Consider the following 19,380-nt stretch of genomic DNA (forward strand, 5'->3'; position numbering starts at 1 on the left):
CAATTATTCTTACCAGGTTTAGTTATATAGATAAAAAAGACAGATCTCCTTGATGTTTAATGTGCTTTAAATCTCTGAAGTTAATGAGAGTGAGTTATTTCCTAGTTTGGAAACCTTTAAAAAAACAAGGGAACACACTCTTTCCTTAAAAATAAATGTTTCAAAATTTAATTAAAAATCTAACAGAAAAAAACCCAAACAAGTGCATGTGTTAAGGTGGAAAACAGTGGCCAAAGCACCAGACTTGGAAGCGCTGACCCCATGAGGTGCACAGGGTCCAGACACACAGTAAGTCGTTTCAGGGAAAGCCTCAGAAGGTGCAGGGTACACAAGCTGAAAACCCCCAAGTCAGAGAGAAATTTCCCATAAGCCTTGTGTGAAAGGCTGCCTCCTTATCCTCCAGTGGCTGAATAGTGCTTTTCTTCTGAAACAAAGTGCATGAGGTACAGCGAACAAACTGTAAAGGTAACTAGGCCTTTTGTCATGGAGTTCCTCCACCCACTTGTACTTTACCGCACAATAGCTCGTTTACAGATTCAGACCACTCCAGCTCCACACAGAAACAATCCTGTATTGTGAAGTGAATCTACCAGAGGAGTAAAATCTAAAAATACTGCAAAAAGTCTATAGCAATCATTTCGTAGAATTCTCCGGTTCTTCCCTTAGAGACAAAGGCTTTCCCAATTTGAATGGCTAATAACAGACTTAGTCACTCCTTACTTGAGTGTGACTAATAGCCTGCAAAAGCAAAAAATGCATATGTACCATATGAAGCTGTTTATCTCTTAAAATAACAAAAAAAAAATATTTGTACTGAAGCAAAAGTAGTCCTAATGTGAAAACCTATGTTACCTCCTCTCCCATGTCCAGTGGGGAGAACAAAGCACTTTGTAGCACAGAGCCATTCCTGCATGTGCTACCCAGGACAAGCCAGAGGTGCCTGTTTACATCAGTGGGCAGGCACAGCAGCTACAGAATAGTGACGGGTAGAAAAAACTAGCAAAGCACATGGCTCAACCAGCAATCTGCCTAGTCAGCCATACATTAACACAAGTAAATCATGGGAGACCAGTCAGGCTGCTGGGAAAGTCTGGAAGAAAAGACAGATAGCCTACCTACACTCTACTTGCACTTTCACCTCACAGAAAATAGTAACTCCATCCCCCACAAGCCACTATAATAGAATAAAGATAAACGCAGGGATTATGCCAAGTTGACCCCAGGCTTTGTTCTTTCCCTCCAAGCATATTCAGTGAAAAGGTCTAAACACACATCTGATTTGACAAGCATTCAGATTCACAAAGAACGTGGTGAAAGTGAAATCATACTTGGGGCATTCATGGGTCCCTATGTCAAAGGTCATTCAGCAGTGTTTCAGCTGCTGCTTGCTAGGATTTGAAATGAACTAGTTTAAACCCCCACCACCACAAACACTGACATACAGTTTATGCCAGCCAAATACGTCATAGCATGTTTAGCAACATTTAACTCAGAGATAAAATAATTTTTGCATGAACATTTAATTCTCACAATTGGCACTACCTCATCTGGAAAAATGGATCATTTTCCTTTTTAGCCACATTCATGTCAACTCACATAACTCATCTGCAGAATATTGAATTATTATTAGAAAGAAGGTCTGACCAAACCATTTATATCCTTCCCTCTTTACACAAAAAAAAACCCAAACCCACAGTTTTTTTTACCTAACTAGAAGTTAATTAATTGATTCAAACCAGAAAAAAAAGTCACATTTAAATCATTTAGCTACCCCAGAGAGCTCAAAAAGGTTTATCAAATAACTTATCATTGATTTTCTTAGTTTCTCAAATATTATTTGAGTCTTCCAGCTGCCATTCAGGATATTTAAAGAAAGCACACAAGAAACTAACTTGAAATAGTAGCGGGCTGGTAAGCTTCAGGGCTACTAAAAGTGGAAGAGCCTGCAACTTGAAAACCTGCTGAGAAATAACAACAGGGAAGGAAAACAAATGTATTCTTCCAAAGCCTTTGTGAAGCTCACTCTCAGCTCCGGGCAGCACAGTGGCAAGCCCAGCTGTCGATTCAGCAAGCTGCAAGACTGTCACTCCAAAACAGGTCACAGTTCAGCAAGCAAGTTGTTATTTGTTTTCACTGCAGAAGAAGAGGTCTACACCCTAAAAAGCAGCATTTCTGAGGCAGTGCTTTCCTAGGAACAACTCTATTTCTTTATGTCTTACAAATAATACAGCATTTTGTCACTAGCGGACATCAGTAGATGTCTTAACTGGAGAGAAACTCAAACCTCTCTTTATTACAGGAGGTGGTTTTCCATAAGAATGCTGGCTCACCATAGCTGGCAATCAGACACATTTCTGTCACTTTGTCAGCAACCCAGACTTCCCCAAGCTGAGGAGTAAGGCACCAACATCTCCTACTACCATCTCTAGCTCCTATGCCAGAGCACTGCCAGTGCATCTGCCAAAAAGCAGCCTCTATTCCTCAATTTCCACCAAAGGCACACAACCAGGTAACAGCAGACTCAGGACTGCCCTACTGACTGCCTCTCAAGGCAGAAGCAAGAGGGCTGTGTTTAGTGGGATACACACCATTAACTGACAGGAATTAGCTGCATTACATGTTCTCATCTCAAACACTAGGGCATCAATTTAAATAACCTTTGGGCAGGAGACAGTCTTTATTCTTTTGACAAATGGGAAAAAAAAAAACCTCTCAAGGAAGCACAAAATATGCTTGTTCTTTTTGGCTAAGGAAATAGCCCCCCTGAATCCTGCAGATGCTCAGTATGACTTCTTCATCTGCACCTTTCTCACATGAATAACTAAGATTCCATTAAAAGTAGAAGACTGACCTGATCTCAAAGACTGAATATTTTGTTCCAGAGCCCCCAAGCCTAAATGGAAACCTACACGTAGGCTTTCCAATGAGTGTCCTGCTTGCAGAAATGGAGAAAAACAACAAAAATAACACTCCTAGAGGGTTTGAGACAGGAGAGATGACTAAAGAACCCTTACTCTTTCTCACGTGAGGATGACAACACAAGCATCACAAGGAAATGCAGGCCTCACTTCTCTCCAAATCCCTTCTGTCCCCTGCTGTGAACAAAGCACATTGCTTTCCTAATGCCTGGCAGGTTGTGTTCAAGATGGTACAGAAATCCCTCCTATTCTATCATGCTGTGTAAGCAAACAGATTTGTCATGTTGGTGCAGTTGCTTACTAGTTTCAGAATATTCTGAGTTTTGTAGATGGCTACCAGATACTTTGGGAATCTGAGAGGTACAGAGAAATAATATTCAGTTAACAAAACCTTAAAAAAACAAAACAAAAAGAAATAGAATCAGAAGTATTGCTTAGTTTCATCAATAACATCCAAGGCAGTAATATCAACTTTTTTTTTGGCTGCATGGTTTTCCAGAACTCCATTGTGAGTCAACATCAAAAGGAAATCTAAGGGCAAGCACATGTGAATGAACCTGAATGATTTTGAATACTCGTTTCCTCCAAAACAGAACTTGACACTCCTTGGTCTCATAGGCAGGCTGATCAGCTGAGGATTGCACTTCAGTCTCTGCAAGTTACCCAAATTAAAGAGTTCCCAACTGTATCAGAGACTGTCCACTGAAGTACTCTGTAATAATCACATAAGTTTTCCAGAACTGCATGATTTGCTCCAAGAAACCTAAACCACCTATTATTACAGCAGAGATAATCATATGCCTTATTTAAGCTGAAAAACATAGATTTGGCTTTTTTTGGTAGCATTTTTTCCCATCTCTAAAAGAGTCTTGCTTGGAAGAGGGGGAAGAATGGAGGTGAAAATACACTGTAGCTCTGCACATCTTAAAATCCTGATGCTTTTGGACAGCTAGAAAAGCATGACAGGATTCACTACTTCATCCAGGAGTGAGAACATTGCACTGACTCATTTAACTTCTTTTAAGAACTACTCAATTCCAGGACAAGGAGAAAAACGTGAGGCTTTATAACGTCTGTCTATACAGCACATCTAAAAAACTCTTCTTCATATTTGCTGGAGTCACCAGAATTCACACAGGGCCTAAAACACATAAAAAAGATGGCAACAAACAATATTTCACATACCCTAACTTGTCTACTGCAGAAACCAATCTGTTCTACCTAAGAAAAACAACAGCCAAAAGACAGGTAAACTGCATGGTTCTGGGCTGAAGTAGGGAGCAAATCAGTGTCAACCTGTGAGCTTCCACATCTTCATAGCACTGTGTTTGTCAAAGCTTAAGGCAAGGTCTGGCCACTAGGACCCACAACAGGAAAACTGGGGAGAGGACACAAGGTGAAGGATAAAGAAGGCACCTTCCAGGCCTGTATTTTCTAAGCATGTCATTTTGTGACATGCATTGCACTTCTGTTTGCACAAGGCCTTCTGTAAATTCATAGTTTGTTCACTAGATGCTTTAGAGAGGAGACACTAAGCTCTTTCCACATCCTCCTCACTCCAACCAGCAAAAGACAACCTGTTTGCATAGTTTTAGAATATGTTGTAATTTGAGTTAAATCTAGCAATAAATATTCTGAACTGGTTACCTTTTAAACTTGAAAAACATGGATTTACAAGTTTCTGCCATTTCATAGCTTTGCAGCGGATGCTCTTAATTATCAAATCCTAAACTCGGGATTCCAATCCTGCTGTACTAGTATTTGCCAACAAAAAACTACCAAGAGACCTTAAGCATCAACCCAAAGGCTGTTATAATTGAGGGCTAATCCTGTTTCTTAGTACTAGGACTATATTTCACTAGTGTATTTTTAAATGGAGAACTTTGAACATATCAGTTAACCAAATGCTGACTTCCAAACTAACAGGTACTAGCAGGACCCAGAAAGTGCTCAAAAATTCCTGGTTTTAGTGAATTTGTCTGAAAGGGACATTTATAAAGTGTACTGATGATCTTTCAACTGTTCTGCCACTCTGCTCTTCTGCAATTTCCCATATCTGTCCTGAAAACCAGCCACAGCACAACACTGTAGCCATGCCAGCCAGATCAGTCGAAGGCAATACCCTTCTCAGCCCAATATGTAACTATAAAAACCCTATAAAGGACAAGAACAGGTCTAGATCTTTTTATTCATATTCATAAATGCAACTTTCCTAAGCTGCAATAATGTGCAACATACTGCTTTCAGGAGTGCCAATTAAGTCACAGGAGTTGAAAGATTTGTAAAATATGTAGCTAACTCCTTCCCCCCAAGAGAGTTCACTTTCTTATTCTTACTGAGATGTCTTTACATCACCTACCAGTGAATATGCGTCCCTTTCCGTCTGTGACTGCAGAAACTAGTGGCTTCCTACCGTAAACCACAGCAATCACATGGGGCAAAGAAAGAGGAGACGAGAAAAACCCCACAGATCTCTCTTAAGCTAGTCTGGCATGTATTTTATTTGTCACCAGTTACAGACTACCCACTGTCAGAGATAGTTAACTAAGCTTTAGTTTTATCACCAGCTTCCTTGCTAAGTAGCTACAGTCTTCAGCACCATAAAAAGACCATATTATTATAGAAACAATTCTGAATGCAAAATAAAAATGTATGTAAAGAGAATTAATACTGCTGTCGAGGGAGCAGCATTTGTGGAGCACTGTGGTATTATCAGTTTTTGTTATTTCCTTTTTCCTTGGGAGAGGGGGGAGGAGGCAAGGGGCAGCAGACTTTATTGCAGGACAGGAAGGGAGCAGAAATTTTGAGGAAGGGTTTTTGCTTAAGGCAAATCAATCCAAGGGACTGGGGAAAGTTGATGTGTAACACGTAGCTTTTAAAAGGAGATCTTCAAAGGACACAATCCTTACAACAAACAGTATCCACATCCAGAACAGTCACAAGGAGACCTGGCAGCAGCTAACAGAATGACAAAAATAAAGCTTGTTCAAATAGTATTCCCATTTTATTTATTAAAAGTTTCAATTCATACATTTTGCTGCTCAAGCAGAGATTTCCAGAGCCCATTTCAGTTTTAACCACAGCAACATATTGAACACACCACAACAAGCAAGACAAACTACACCAAATGTGAGTTAAGAGGTTTGTTTAATGAAATATTTTAATACAAGTTTTCCATGTTTTAACAATACATATGTATTCTATGTACCAAATTGTTTTTATCCTGACTTTCCAGTTAGTTTGGAAGCTCATATATATCAGAAGGTGTCTTAATTTCCTGAGCAGATGCAAACCAGGAAGATCTTCCATTTAGCATAAATTAACGTACTGCACCTGTTTTTTTTTTTTAATGGGGGATAGCACCTTTTAGAGCTTGAATGCCATAAAAACAAACAAAAAATCTTCTTGAAAGCTGTAACTGGAAGTTAAAAGTGCACAAGCAGCCACTACTGCTTACTGACACAGTAAACTGTAGACAATTGAAAGGGCTTTTTAAACACTGGATTCTTACAATGGGTAAGTATAGCTGTCAAAAAAAACTTGATAAGATTCCTCATTAGTTTTTCTGCTACTATGCTTCTGCACACAGCCTCATTTGTCTACTTGAGCCAACTCTCTACAGCTTTATATTTCATGTCCTCCTCCTGCATCTGGACTCCCTGTGTCTCAGCCATGCTCCTGGCCCAATTTCCTTCAAATCTGTATTAGCACATCTTCCAAAAGACTTAATAAACCTAACACACTTCTGCAGGGCAGATTATGTAATCCTGTAACTAAGCAAAATATTAGAGATAAAAAAATTTAAAAGAAAGGAGAAAACCACACACACCTGCATGATGAAAATGAAACTGAGCCATCATGCTGTTACTCCCTTCCTACCCCCACACATATATACAGCAATCAGGAATAGCAAGTAGTACATCACCAATTTAGCTCATAAGTATTTTCCTGCCAGAAGAACTGTCAGCACTGCTCTGTAAAGCACCTAGGAATACTTTTGACAGTTGAAAAAAATTAAGTTTATTTTATACCCAATAACATGATCATAAACCAAAGGCTATTCTCTCCATCTCCAGTACAGACGTCCTCCATGGCAGGCTTGTCATTTTTTTGCTTTATAATGGAGTCATTTTATTGTATGCAAGAAGCCCCAGGCATTCTGTACAGCCCATTACTCTTTGCTGCCCACATTCAGATGGCTAATCTGCTATCAGCCAGAAGCTTGACAGACAAAAGGAAAAGGCAGGAAAACAGCTCACGCAGCTGCACACGCGCACACACACTTCAGCTACAAAGTGTTCCAAGAGTAGACCCAAGAATGAACAAGACACACATTGGATTGACAGTCCTACTTAAAACTGTGGTTGCAGGAAGACACACAAATTCTTTAAAGGTAGACAGGTTGAGGAAATATTTAAGGGATAAAAAGCTTCATTAGGATGCCTATTAAGATACTTTAAGGCACAAACCCGGAAGACTTTACTCAGTAAGCGAGCACCTTGGAACCTCCAAAAAGTCAAATATTTTTATTCTGAGAATTTGCTATACAAGACCTTCAAAATGCTTAAAAATAATGTCAAAAGTCAGGAAGAGAGTTAAATATAGGCAACTGTAAACTATTAGAACAAGACATTTGACAAGCTTTAGATTTCAGCACTTCTGTTTTCTTTCTGGCTCAGAAAAGAACTCACTCTTTTCTAAAGAGTTATATGCCAAATTATTGTGACACCATACATATGAAAAAACAAATGCAATGAAATTATTTGCATACATAGTACATAACAAGGAGCTTTTTAATTACTTTTTCCAGGCACATGACATAAATAAATGAAGAAGGCTTGCAACTTCATACTAAAACAAAGAAAATGCCTATATTTGCTGGAGTTCTTAACCACCTTATTCTATTTCACTTCTGAAGGAAAGCATCTTAGCAGTACTGCCAAAAACATTTTTCAAGCATCAGATCCACAGACAACAGTTTGCATCAAACATCTTGTAAGAATTTCTGTCAGGATCATAAACCTCTGTTGTATGTCATGATTTTTATTCAAGTCTATTTGTATCCTTTACAGTTGAAAAGCTAAAATTCTCCTTGTGTGAACTGGCTAAGTTCACAGAAGCAGAAAGTCTGCCACTAGTTTTATTCACTCACATGCTGAGGTAAAAGCCAGGCTCATCATCATGTAACCACCACATGAGCTATGCAGGCGTGATTAATCACGTGGTGAAACAGAGAGAACTATGGCACGTTATACTGTGTGATGTGTCACTGGAACTATTTCCCTTTTCCTAGTCCACAGCTACCAATTAAATTCTGCTTCTCATTTCTAAGGTATTATTTCACTATTGTGCAGAAAGTCTCCCAGCATTTTGATTGCACTATAGAACCAATTCTATCTTCCAATATTTGCTCAAAAACATATTCAGTGTTCCAGGAATACAGTACATCTGTCAATTCCAAATCTGGAAAATGTACAAGGTAAGCCTTACCATGAAGGGCAGAAGTTGTCAGAATAGTTTGTTCCATAGAATTAGTCTCTGTGGTTTTACTATCATTACAACACTTATGAACAGAAGTCTACCTTGTGTTAATACTGGGAGCATTCACACCAGTCTAATAAATTAAATTATTGGATATAACTATAGATATATAGGTATAGATAGATGTAGATATATATATGTCTACAAAACAAATCTGTACAGCAAATGCAAATTTACTTTCAGCACCAGTAGCTAGAATGTATCAAAATAGGTTGTTATAACAAGCCATCCTCCAATCTGCTCCTATCCAAAGTTTAAAGTTGGCAAGAATACTGTTTTCTTGTTGCCTTTCAGACATAGAAGTTCTGAAATCCCCTGCTGAGCCTTGTCCTGCAGGTTGAGTACTTGTCTCCTTCTGCAGCCATCTGCAGCATCTCCTCAACAGCAGCACATCCCCAACAGTACTCTGCAACCTTATCTTCCTCTCCCACATGTGCAAGGTAAGAAGGGGGAAAAATACTACATTTGCATATGTAATTATGGTGCAGCTCAGCAGTGAGCAAAAAATTACTGGAAGTTGAGAACAGATATGCCCATGACCACACCTTAGTATTTCAAATGAAAATGCTTAGCAAGGAAGGGGAAGGGACAGCAGCAGGGAAGGAAGCCAGTCATTACAGCTCCAAATCTGCTTCAAAGCCCTTATTCACCACCTCATGCTCTTTACCAGGCAAACTGTACCTAGGTCCTTCCTGTGAACAATAGCACAAGAATGAATCCAGTAGCGTGTGACTGGTTCTATTTTGCTTGACTTAACCAAATAGCTGTGCCAGGAATACTATGAAGAAAAGGAAAGGCTTTGGAAAGACATAAACAAAACAGGATGGAAGATTAAACAGGTTACAGATTCTGAACAGTATCTCCTTTTCCAGTCTAAGACTTAACATGACTTATAGTGGATAGCTTACAGGAACTTAAGAGAAATGACAAAATGGACTAGAAGGTGAGAAGAAGGAAAATTGGATACATACCTGGAAGCACACAAGGCAAAAATACTTCAAGGCATTAAGAAAAACTGTTTAAAGACAAGTGCATCTTAGAAAAAGGGACAACTCATCTCCCTGATGCTTCTAGGCATTAATAAAAATTATGTTAGCTTACGTGAGGAGGAAGGTGTTAGGAAAACAAACAAATAAGAAGCCCAACCTGCTTCTTTAGAGACCTACCAGTTCAACAAAAATCAACTTAAGTCTTGTAGTTAAGGCCTGATTTTTCTGTTCTTTAGTTTGTCCTTTTTCAGATGGAATAGATTTCCCCAGGCTTTTTTCAAATCATGCCACATTTGTGATGTTTTGTTACATCATTTTGCTTTCTTCCATATACACATCTGTGGATGGATGCCTACAAAATAGAAAGAAAATTGCCCTCACTGTCTGTCAGCTGCCTATCAAAGAGAACTGGGAAAAGGATATTTGCTGAAATAATGAAAATATTTTATATCACAGTAACTGAAGGTGTTCTCTAGCATCACTGGCCCAACTAGCATTTGATCCTAACAAGGACAGGCACAGTAGTTCATAGGTAAAAATACTCTCTACCACATCAGACTCTTAACCCCTTCTAGTGCTGTCCATGAAAATCACTCTCAGAGCCATGGTGAATGGCAAGGCTTATAACTAATTTTTCTCCAATGATCTTGCCAGCTCCTCCAGTGATCCTGACCTGTGAGAAGCTAAAGTACAGAGGAGTTGCAGAAAGAGAGGATCTCTGCATCAGAAAAGTACAGAATACTATGCAGTTACTTAAGGAACAGTTGTTTCTTTTCCTTCTGATACACTCCCATATCATAGAGAGCTCTTGGTGTTTAAAGAACTAATTTTACATGTACTTTCACTGAAGAACAACTGCTACTCCTATTCACAGATCCTAACTGAACAGGATGCAATGTCATCACAGCACAGCAAACAATTTTTTTGCTCTCTTTTTCAGTTATAATTAAGAATACGTTCATCATTAGACATGCTCATTTGCTTAACACAGTTCTCCAAAAATAGGATCAATGGAACACGTTGAAGGGAAAGCAACAAGAAAGATGCTAGCAAACAGAAAGCAAATATTTGTAAGGAAACCAATAAAGGATGCCCATTTTCAGGTTTTAACCTTTGGGTGACAGCAGCTGTTAACCAAACTGCTTTAAAACAACAGGGGTAAAGTCCTCGCATCACGGAGATTGTGACAGCTGGGAATGACAGCTGAAAAGGAGAGAACTGAAACAGGCTGCTTTCAAACAGTACTGACTTTCAAAAATGAGAAAGCATATTTTTAGTTAACTTCTGCTGCTCTGAAAAGGCATGTTAAAATAAAATATATTACATTACAGTAATGGCATCTGAGACAATCAGAGTGAGGCAAAGTAAAATAGGCTCCTTTCTTCTCTATTGTCCTTTCTGGGGACAAATGTACAAGTCTAAAGAAACATGGTTAATATGTTCAGCACTACCCAACTGAAACATCTGAATCCTGCCTTGCTGCTCCACATACAGACAAAAATTTAACAAGTTTCTTCTTTCTACTCTACCATCACCTATCCTGCTAACACATGTGAGTAAGCTGCCAGGTACTCACACAAGGAATTGGATGTATAGGCCAAGATACAGGAAGACTCAGTACATACATTCTTACTGTCTGAAAGGTGCTTACATTCTGTGTGATGGAAGTAGTATTCTTTCTCAGGAGTACTGAAATGGATTTATAAAGCTATACTGCATTTAACTGGAGTCAGTATTTTATCCATCAAGTCTCACTGCTCTTGACTGAATTCCCATTCTTCTTGACTGTCACTCAGGAATACTACTTATCTATGCAAAAAAGAGATAAATAGAATATTAAATAAACAAACTGTAGCTCAATAGGAAAAATGAAAGAAATGGTCACAAAGATTAGAAAGCTGCAACTGTGAACAGTTTTTTAAAATATCAAACTTTTGTTACTCTTTCCAACAATAATAAAATAAGATGTAAGGAACTGGAGAACTAGAAAAGCAAACCAAGACTGAGAAATACATGAGCACATAATAATCAGCAAAAAAATCAACTGAGAGTATTAGAGGTAATGGCTTATAAAAGGTTGAAAAAAACTTGCCAACATAACATGGACATAGAAAGTATTACAAAACAATCCACTCATGAAACCCCCTACACAACTCAACAACAATTCCAGTATTTCAAGGCATCACCGAGTCAAGTGAGGTCAAAGCTATTTACCACTGTGATATTCTCATGCAGCAGCCAAATACATTCCTCCCTGGAAGGCCAGCAAGGTGCATCAGAAATCAGGTATCAGACCTTCAGTGAGAAGCAGACTACACCCCTGCCTACTCAACTCTTCTTCCCTCAAACACACTTTGCCTCTCCCATACAACCCTCTGCTCTCCAGACTTTGCTTGGGCATTTGTCCATATTTTTTTGTAACTGCTAAAAACTTCCAACAGCATTTCTCTTAGCAGGAAAGAATCCCTATCCTAACTGATGTATTGCAGTGTCTCATGAGTGGAGCTAACCACACATCTTCACAAATGAAGATATGAGAACATTCTTCCTACCCACCTTTGCCTTGTGCTGCCCAGGCAGGAGTAGCACCCACCTGCACCCACAGCTGCTTCCCACACAGCTCCACCTGTGACAAGCAGCTGTGCTGGTAAAACCTAGACTTGCATGTGTTTGTCCCAGTCTAGTCAACTTATCAGGCCTGGCACTTATTTAGGCATTCCTGGGAAAGTTTTGTTTTGAGAAGGACTTATGCTTTTTTATTTACTTACCATTTTCAAATATTAGAAATGCTGGTTATTTATACACTGAGACTCTTTAGTCATTACTGTCACAACAAAACCAACATCTGATGAAATAATTTCTGCCCAGATGTGCAACTCCAACACAGTCCCCTTAAAACCCTCCACATCCCAGCAGCAGTGTTGATGTTAACAGTGTAGTCCTTAACTAATTCCTTCCTGATGTGATTTATTTTTGTCTACCCTTGCATCATCAAACAGAAGATTTAGAAATACAAAACACACCAGAAGACAACATTCTACTTTTCTGGCACATCACTACATAGTATTTTCACTGGTGATGTTTCCTGTCTTCATAGTCTATCTTAATACCATCTAAAAATGGCTAAAGACAAAATTGAATTTTGCGTCTTGCCACTTGTTTGGTGGAAGCAAAAATATTCCAATAAATATGAACGAACTCAAACAATCAAGCTGAAAGGAATAGTAACTACCAAATGACAAAACTATTCTTTCCCTTTAAGGCTCTAGATCAAGCCAAATGCAAGAGTAGTCCTGAGGATTAAAAATGGATTGGGACTCAGTCTTGCTATGGACTTCCTGTGTGACCCTGGGTAAGTCACTTGAGAATTTAGTTCTCAAAAATAACAGGCCTATTATAGCTGCCAGAATGAAGCACCAATGTTTCTGAGACCACAAATGAAAGACAGGGTTCTGCTTACTTGCCCAAAACAGAAAAGATCCTAGGCTTGAGTCCTCTTGAAAAATGTAGGTAACAACCACCAAAAACTCAGGAATATTGATGTTAATCAGCTGAAAGTTAATCTAGAACTGTACTTCGCAATATGGTATGAAAGCCTACGTAAAAACAAAGTAATTTTTGGGTTTCAACCTCCAGTTTTGGGTATTTGAAACCTATCATGAGTAGAACCCTTATGATTTCCAGAGACTCAGAATGTACTGTTTACAGTTGACAAAGCACACCTACTCCAATCAGTTTGCAATATCAATTAGTTAAATGTTTTTGAAGTGACTACAAACAGCTAATGACTTCAGCAATAAGCTTATATTTTTGGTAAATAATAATGACTGAATTTAGAAGCAGGGATGCTTAAGAGGCATTTGGCCAGATAATGTAGCTTCAGCAGTTTCTCTGCAATAGAGAGCAGTGGATCAAAAATCAGTTAAAAACCCCAAGTAAAAAACCTACAACCCAAGTTTCACAGAAGTTAATTTTATTTCTTTACCATAGTAATACAGAGTCCCACACATGTTAAAAGTGTCTGCCATCCCTCACTGGCATTTTAAACTCTATTAAAACAGATGTTTCCACATGAGGAAAGGCATTACAGTGATATTTTGACTTCAGAGTACTTCAGCCTCTCCCCCCAGCACTGGAAAAAGTCTATAAGAAAAAATTACAGGCTAATACCACAACCGGAGTGTCAGTGGGGAAGGAAGGAGGGAACAGCTGTAGAACCCCTTCCTCCTGCTCTGTCCACAGAGGCGCTGCTTACAGAGAACAAGAGCCCAACCAAAGTCAGTAACACCAATTAACAGGACCTGTCATAATGCCCAAAGTCCTCAGAAACCCCTCCCCACTGAGTCTACCTGATGTAACTAAAATATTCAGCAGAAAATTTGGACTGAATTCAAAGAAGTGAAATCCTCAGACTTCTAACTAAAAACACTGAGTGATTTCTATGAGTGGGAAGCCCATGTCAGAAGGAAAGTTTCATCTTCTTGCTACTTTTTATTAACCCTTTCAGCAGCACACGTACAGAGCCCTACAAGCAAGGCAAACAGGAAACAAATTACCTTAAGAACACCCAACTGCCTCAGGTAATTAATTACCATAAGACAACCTGCTTCACAACTATTAAAATAACAAGCACTGACTGCTGACAGAAAAATGAAGAAATAGTGACCTTTTTAAGAGAACTTGCACTCTTGCACGACACTTCAGTAGCTAACACTAAAATAGAAGTGCTACTTGTTTATAAGAGAGAAGGTTTCCTTGGTCTCAAACAGTTAATTCAGCTGTCTATGTAGACCCGTTCACTGTGCCTGGAATTTTAACTCAGGCTACATTCCACAAATCCCAAATTGCAAATTTAAATTAACATTAGAGTGAAAACATGATACCTAGCAAAAAATAAAGGCAAGGGGGCAAGAGAAGACAGGCACAAGCAGGAACGTTGTATCCCAAGTGTCACTAACACCTGACGTCCTGCCCGTAGGTAACACCTTGGAGCTAGAAGAAATATGCTTTTGCCTTATTCAAAGGGACTTACAGTCTTCTTACAGTTCTTAGCCTGGTAGCAAAACTTTATATGAAAGTGTTACCTAATAGAAATAAAAAAGAGAGAAGAACCAACTGTAAAGCAACTGAAATAGCACTCTAACAAGTCAATCAACATAACCTTTTAGTAATGAACTCACTGTGACCAAGGCTGGCTTATATCTTCTCCTCACATGTACCTGACAGCATGCAGAATTTACCCAAATTCATACATTCCTCTTTTCACCATCAAATATGCATCTGAAAACCTGAAGGCATACTTGTATTATTTTCAGAACATCTATACTTTACGTTGATATCTTTTCTCACTCTGGGAAGGAAAGTTTTAAATATATAGTTTTACTTATCTCACAGCATTGCTGAAGAACAAGATACATCACATTTAGTTTTGCTGTTTAATAAAAACTAAGACAATCCCATAATATACATGAGAGAAGCTAAGAAAGCAACTAATCTTGCCTGCAAACCAACTCAGAACAAGAAAACCTTTGCTGATATTGAATCTATTTGAAGTCTTCTCAGGAGTCTCACAAGAGCGTGGCTATGCAGATGACTGGCAAAAAATACCCAAACCACATCTCTCTTTCCTCCTCTTCATTTTTCTACCAAAAAAGAGGGAGAAGGGAAAGAAGTAGATGGGATGAGAGACTCCCAACCAGCGCCGTATCACATTATCTCAACACTTTGTTAACTCTCCTGCTGTAGCAGAAGTTGTTTGTGTATTGGCCAGAACTAAGGACAATGACACAGGGTAGTTTTCCTCAGGTAGGAAGTGCCAGATTTCCTTGTAGGTGGAGGCCTTAATGGCAGCACCAATCGGCTCTTTGCTGACCTCCTGTAGGGACCAATAAACAAGGCAGAAAAGGAACCAGCTCCAGAGTTAAGATGATAAGACTGTCTTTCCAACTAGAGTTAATGCACCAGGATGGCTCCCAAACACAGAGAGAAAGAAGGGGAAAGAAAGAAAAAACAAAAGTTTACAGTGTAAGATTAGCTGTATTAAGTTTTACAAGAGATAAAAAGAAGACAAGTTTACAATACTCAGTGCCATAGCCCAGTATCATTAACTGGCATACTGGATGTCTAGTGCAATCTCTCTGTAATAATTTCATATTCTGTGGGAACATGGAAAGGAAACAACATAAAAATTCTTTTATTTTTTATACTACAAACAAGCCAGTTGCTTATGCATCTCCCCTCATTAACAGAAGATACCTATAAGAACCAAGTGCATTCTGCGACTTTGGGAAAAAAAGCCTCATACTTATTTATTTTAAAGGTTAAAGGGTTAACATTTTTTTCTATGCATTTTCTTCAGTAAATATTTACAAGTCAAACATAAACCCACTGCTGAGAAATCTCTATTATCCAGATTCTATTATCTAACCGATCCTGATGCTCCAATGCACAATGACTTAAGTTGGTTTTAATTCCTCAATAAAAGGAACCAAAACCAGCCTAAACCAAGACACACTACATTTTACATTACAGAACTAGTTGATAAAGACTCAGAGGCTTTACATAATAAAGTAGGTGCAGGAATGAGGTCCAAAAGTGATAAAGATGAAAGATATCTGGAATGATACCAGATCTTATACACCTTTTGTTTTCTGCAAGTGATACACGCTGCAGACAAAACGGTTTGTGCTAAACAGCCTTAAATCTGGTTTTCTAATATTAAGCACAAAGGAAAAACACTGACAGCAAGCGTGGTAAATAAATCCCTCCCTTGAGAATGAAAGCAGCAGACAGGAGGGGGCTGACATGCATGCAGGAGAAAACTAAACACCATCTTTTTTTTCTACCTGCACAAGTTGCCATTTGCTGCAGCAATCAAGGATCTTTTTCCCTCGTCGATTTCAAAAGCCAGGTTTTCAGAAAATTTCTCTCTCAAGTCATCTGTTGATATGCTTTAAGAGTATGGTATTCATATCACTGGATCTTTAAGAGAAAAATCCATTTTCTTTCCTGTTCAGGTAAACATGTTTACAGCTCCTGCACAGACGCTGGGTGGTTCAGACTCACATGTCACACATGTTGTCGTCAGCAACAAGAAAAGCCCCTTTCTCTGATCATCCACATTTTTAATAAGGCAAAGAGAAAAGCACTTTCCAAACTTACCTTTAGCACAGCCAAATCATGAGCTAAATATAAATATTTACACTAGGACAAGGAATTAATAACATGAGCGTGGAAACAAGAGTACTTGCTAGAAAACGCACACAGCAAAAATAAGAAAACCCTTTTAAGTTGAACGCAATCAAACGAACCCGTTAGCCCCTGGAAAGGCCGTCATTTATCACCACGTTATGCCCCGAACAGGGAGGATTAGAGAGGTGAAGCACCGATGGTGACTCCGATCTATTTCGGAGACCGTTCACTGCATATGAAAACATCTCAGATCGCAGGCAAAGCCTTCCTATCTGTGACCCTGCACAGGAAATGCCACATAAAACCTAAAATTGCCAAGGAGGGTTACAAAATCGCCTACTCTACATCCTATTCCGAAGAGTCGTGCTACGAGGACCGAACTACTTCTCCATTTTCCAGAAAATAAGTAGAGAGTGGGTGTTACGAGCCTTTATTCCCCCCGCCGTGTACCTTCCCATTGCATCTTAAAGTAACACACGTACCGAAGGGGAAAAAAAACACTACCCCACAGCAGCCCTTAAGCCTGAAATGTAAATGTAATTCCTTATATAGACTGCAGCAGCTGGTCACACACGCACGGAGAGCGGAGCGGGGGCCCCCGGCCAAACCGTTACCACCCATTATTATACAAACAGGTACCTCCGAAGCCAGAGGGAAGGGAAGAAACTTCGCCGCCCGCCCCCGCCGCCCGGGCGCAGCCGTCCCTTCCCCACCGGCCCGGCGGGGCGGCCGCGGGGCGCCGCCGGGCACCAACTCTCGGCGGGGCGGGGAGGCGCGGAGCGGGCGGGCGCGGAGCGGGGGCGCCGGCCCGGGGCGGCCGCGCTGCCCCCGCGCGAATCGCCGCCCGCTGCGGCGGCCGTGCCTCCCCCGCGTGTGCTCCCGGGTGTGTCCCCTCGGGGCCGGCCGGCGTCCCCCACCGCCGCCCCGAGAAAGGCGAGCGCCGGCCGGGGGCGAGGAGCCGGCCCGCTGCCGGGCGAGCGGGGAGGAAACTCCGGCGGGCGGCAGAGGCGCTCCCGGGCGGGCGGCGGGGCGATCCCGCCCGCGGGGCCGGGGGGAGGCCCCGCTCCGCCCGGGGTAGCGCGCAGGTAACAAGTTTCGGAGTTGGGGCTGCCGCGGCCGGGCGGGCGGCGGCCGCTCCCCCGCCGCTCCCCGCGGGGCTCCGCGTCCCCGCCCGGGCCGGAGGGCGGCGGCGCGGCCGGGGGCCCCCGAGCCCGCTGCCGGCGGCGGGGCGGTCGCGGGGCTTGAGGGGGAAGCAGCGTGTAACGGTCCCGGACAGCGGCGGAGTGCGGAGGCACCGCTAGGCGGAGGAGGGAGGCGGCGGCGAGGGAGGCTGCAGGTAGCGGATATAACGGTGCGGAGGGAGCCGCGCTCCCGGCGAGCCGCGGCGGGGGAATTACTTTGGCGCCCGCCCGACCTCCCCCCTGCGCGCTCGGGACGGCTGTGCCCGGCCCCCGCCCCGGCCCCGCCGCCGCCCCAGCGCGGCCGCGGCGCTGCCCCGCGGGTGACTGACCGTTGTTGCGGCGCGGGTTCGGCTGCTTCCTGCGCTTACACCTGGGGCCATCCGCCATGATCCGCTCGCTGGTGTCTAAATGCTCCAGTCACCTCCTCCCCCGCCCGCCCCCCTCACTCCCTCCCCTCCCCCCCGGACCTGGTTTACGACACTGGGTGGTTTTACTTTTACATCACCTTCCTACACCTAGTGCTCGCCCGGAACCTTGTTGCCACGGGAGACGGGCGCTTTACGGCAGCGCGTTTGAACGGCGGCGAGGGAAAAGTTGCGCCCGCAGGTACCGGGAGCGGCCGCGCCGCCCGGGGGGGCTCGGGCCCCCCGACCCCCGCGCCGGCGGCAGCGCGGGGGGACCCCCGCGGGGCGGGGCGGGGCGGGGCCGGGCTGGGGGCGTCGGTGGTCGCCGGCCCCCGGGGCGGTGCAGCAGGATTCCCGTGGAGCAGCACCGCAGCGCCGCGCTGAGGGTCCGGCCCCGCGCCCGCCCCGCTGCCAGGTGCGGCCCCGGCAGCCGCCCCCAGGTGCGGCGGGGCCGCGCTCCCGACCCGGCTGTCCCGGCCCGCGGGGCTGTCCCGGCGCGGGGCCGCGCTCCCGGCCCGCGGGGCTCGCACCTGGCGGGGCGCGCTGCGCTGCGGGCGCGCCCGGGCTCACCGGGACTGGCGGGAGCGGCCGCTGCTCTGGCGGGGCTGAGCGGGAACCGACAGCTGCAGCGCAGGGACGCCGTTCCCACCGTGCGCCAAGTCTGCCGCGCTCGGGCTTTCCGTGTCATACTTCCCGGTTTTACAGAGAGGAGGAGAGGTATAAAATTCTGTGCCTTTACGAATAAAAAGAAGAGAGCAATTTTTCACGGATAATTAATAAGCAAGCTCTGTTGTGCTTAATAAACTTATTTAATATATATAAAAATTAAAACCATCAAACACTTGTGCTATTTATTTACTCTTGCTTTTCACTTCAGGCAATAAAATAATTGAGAGAGTTTGCTTCTAGGCTTCCTTATTTCTCTTTTTTTTTTCTTTATCTTGGCATGATTCTGTAGAATTTATAGTTCTGTGCTTCTGGGGAACTCTTTTATCTAAAGAAATTAAATGTAATTAAATTAAATTTCAGTGAAAGCATTTCTATTAATGGGATACTTTCAATAAGAAATTGATACGCTACAGAAACTTGAGGCCTTTAGCTGTTCTACATTGTCCTATTCCACATGCTATATATTCACATTCTGTAGCAAGTCACC

At 42.3% G+C, this 19,380-nt stretch overlaps 1 protein-coding gene and 1 long non-coding RNA gene across 5 annotated transcripts in view; both read right to left on the bottom strand.

The window, feature by feature from the left end:
* The window catches only part of LOC129046637 (uncharacterized), a 37,898-nt gene extending 26,610 nt beyond the window's left edge, over window positions 1–11,288 (bottom strand). The window contains exons 1-2 of the long non-coding RNA XR_008508273.1: window positions 11,100–11,288; window positions 9,626–9,800 (exon numbers count right to left, since the gene is read on the bottom strand). This is a non-coding gene — a long non-coding RNA (uncharacterized LOC129046637). The remainder of the gene's footprint in view (window positions 1–9,625; window positions 9,801–11,099) is intronic.
* Window positions 1–18,237, bottom strand: part of ZEB1 (zinc finger E-box binding homeobox 1) — a 118,574-nt gene extending 100,337 nt beyond the window's left edge. For 2 of the 4 annotated variants that reach the window (XM_036399511.1, XM_036399495.1), the window contains exon 1: window positions 18,150–18,237. In XM_036399511.1, coding sequence (XP_036255404.1) covers window positions 18,150–18,207 — 58 coding nt within the window. In that variant the 5' untranslated portion in view covers window positions 18,208–18,237. Of the gene's footprint in view, window positions 1–16,293; window positions 16,435–17,278; window positions 17,379–18,149 lie in introns of those variants that run through there. The other 2 variants (XM_054514299.1, XM_036399503.2) reach the window with 2 other exon arrangements.
* Between the last annotated feature and the right edge of the window lie 1,143 nt (window positions 18,238–19,380).

Source organism: Molothrus ater, chromosome 1 (assembly GCF_012460135.2).
Source record: "Molothrus ater isolate BHLD 08-10-18 breed brown headed cowbird chromosome 1, BPBGC_Mater_1.1, whole genome shotgun sequence".
Classification (NCBI taxonomy): domain Eukaryota; kingdom Metazoa; phylum Chordata; class Aves; order Passeriformes; family Icteridae; genus Molothrus; species Molothrus ater.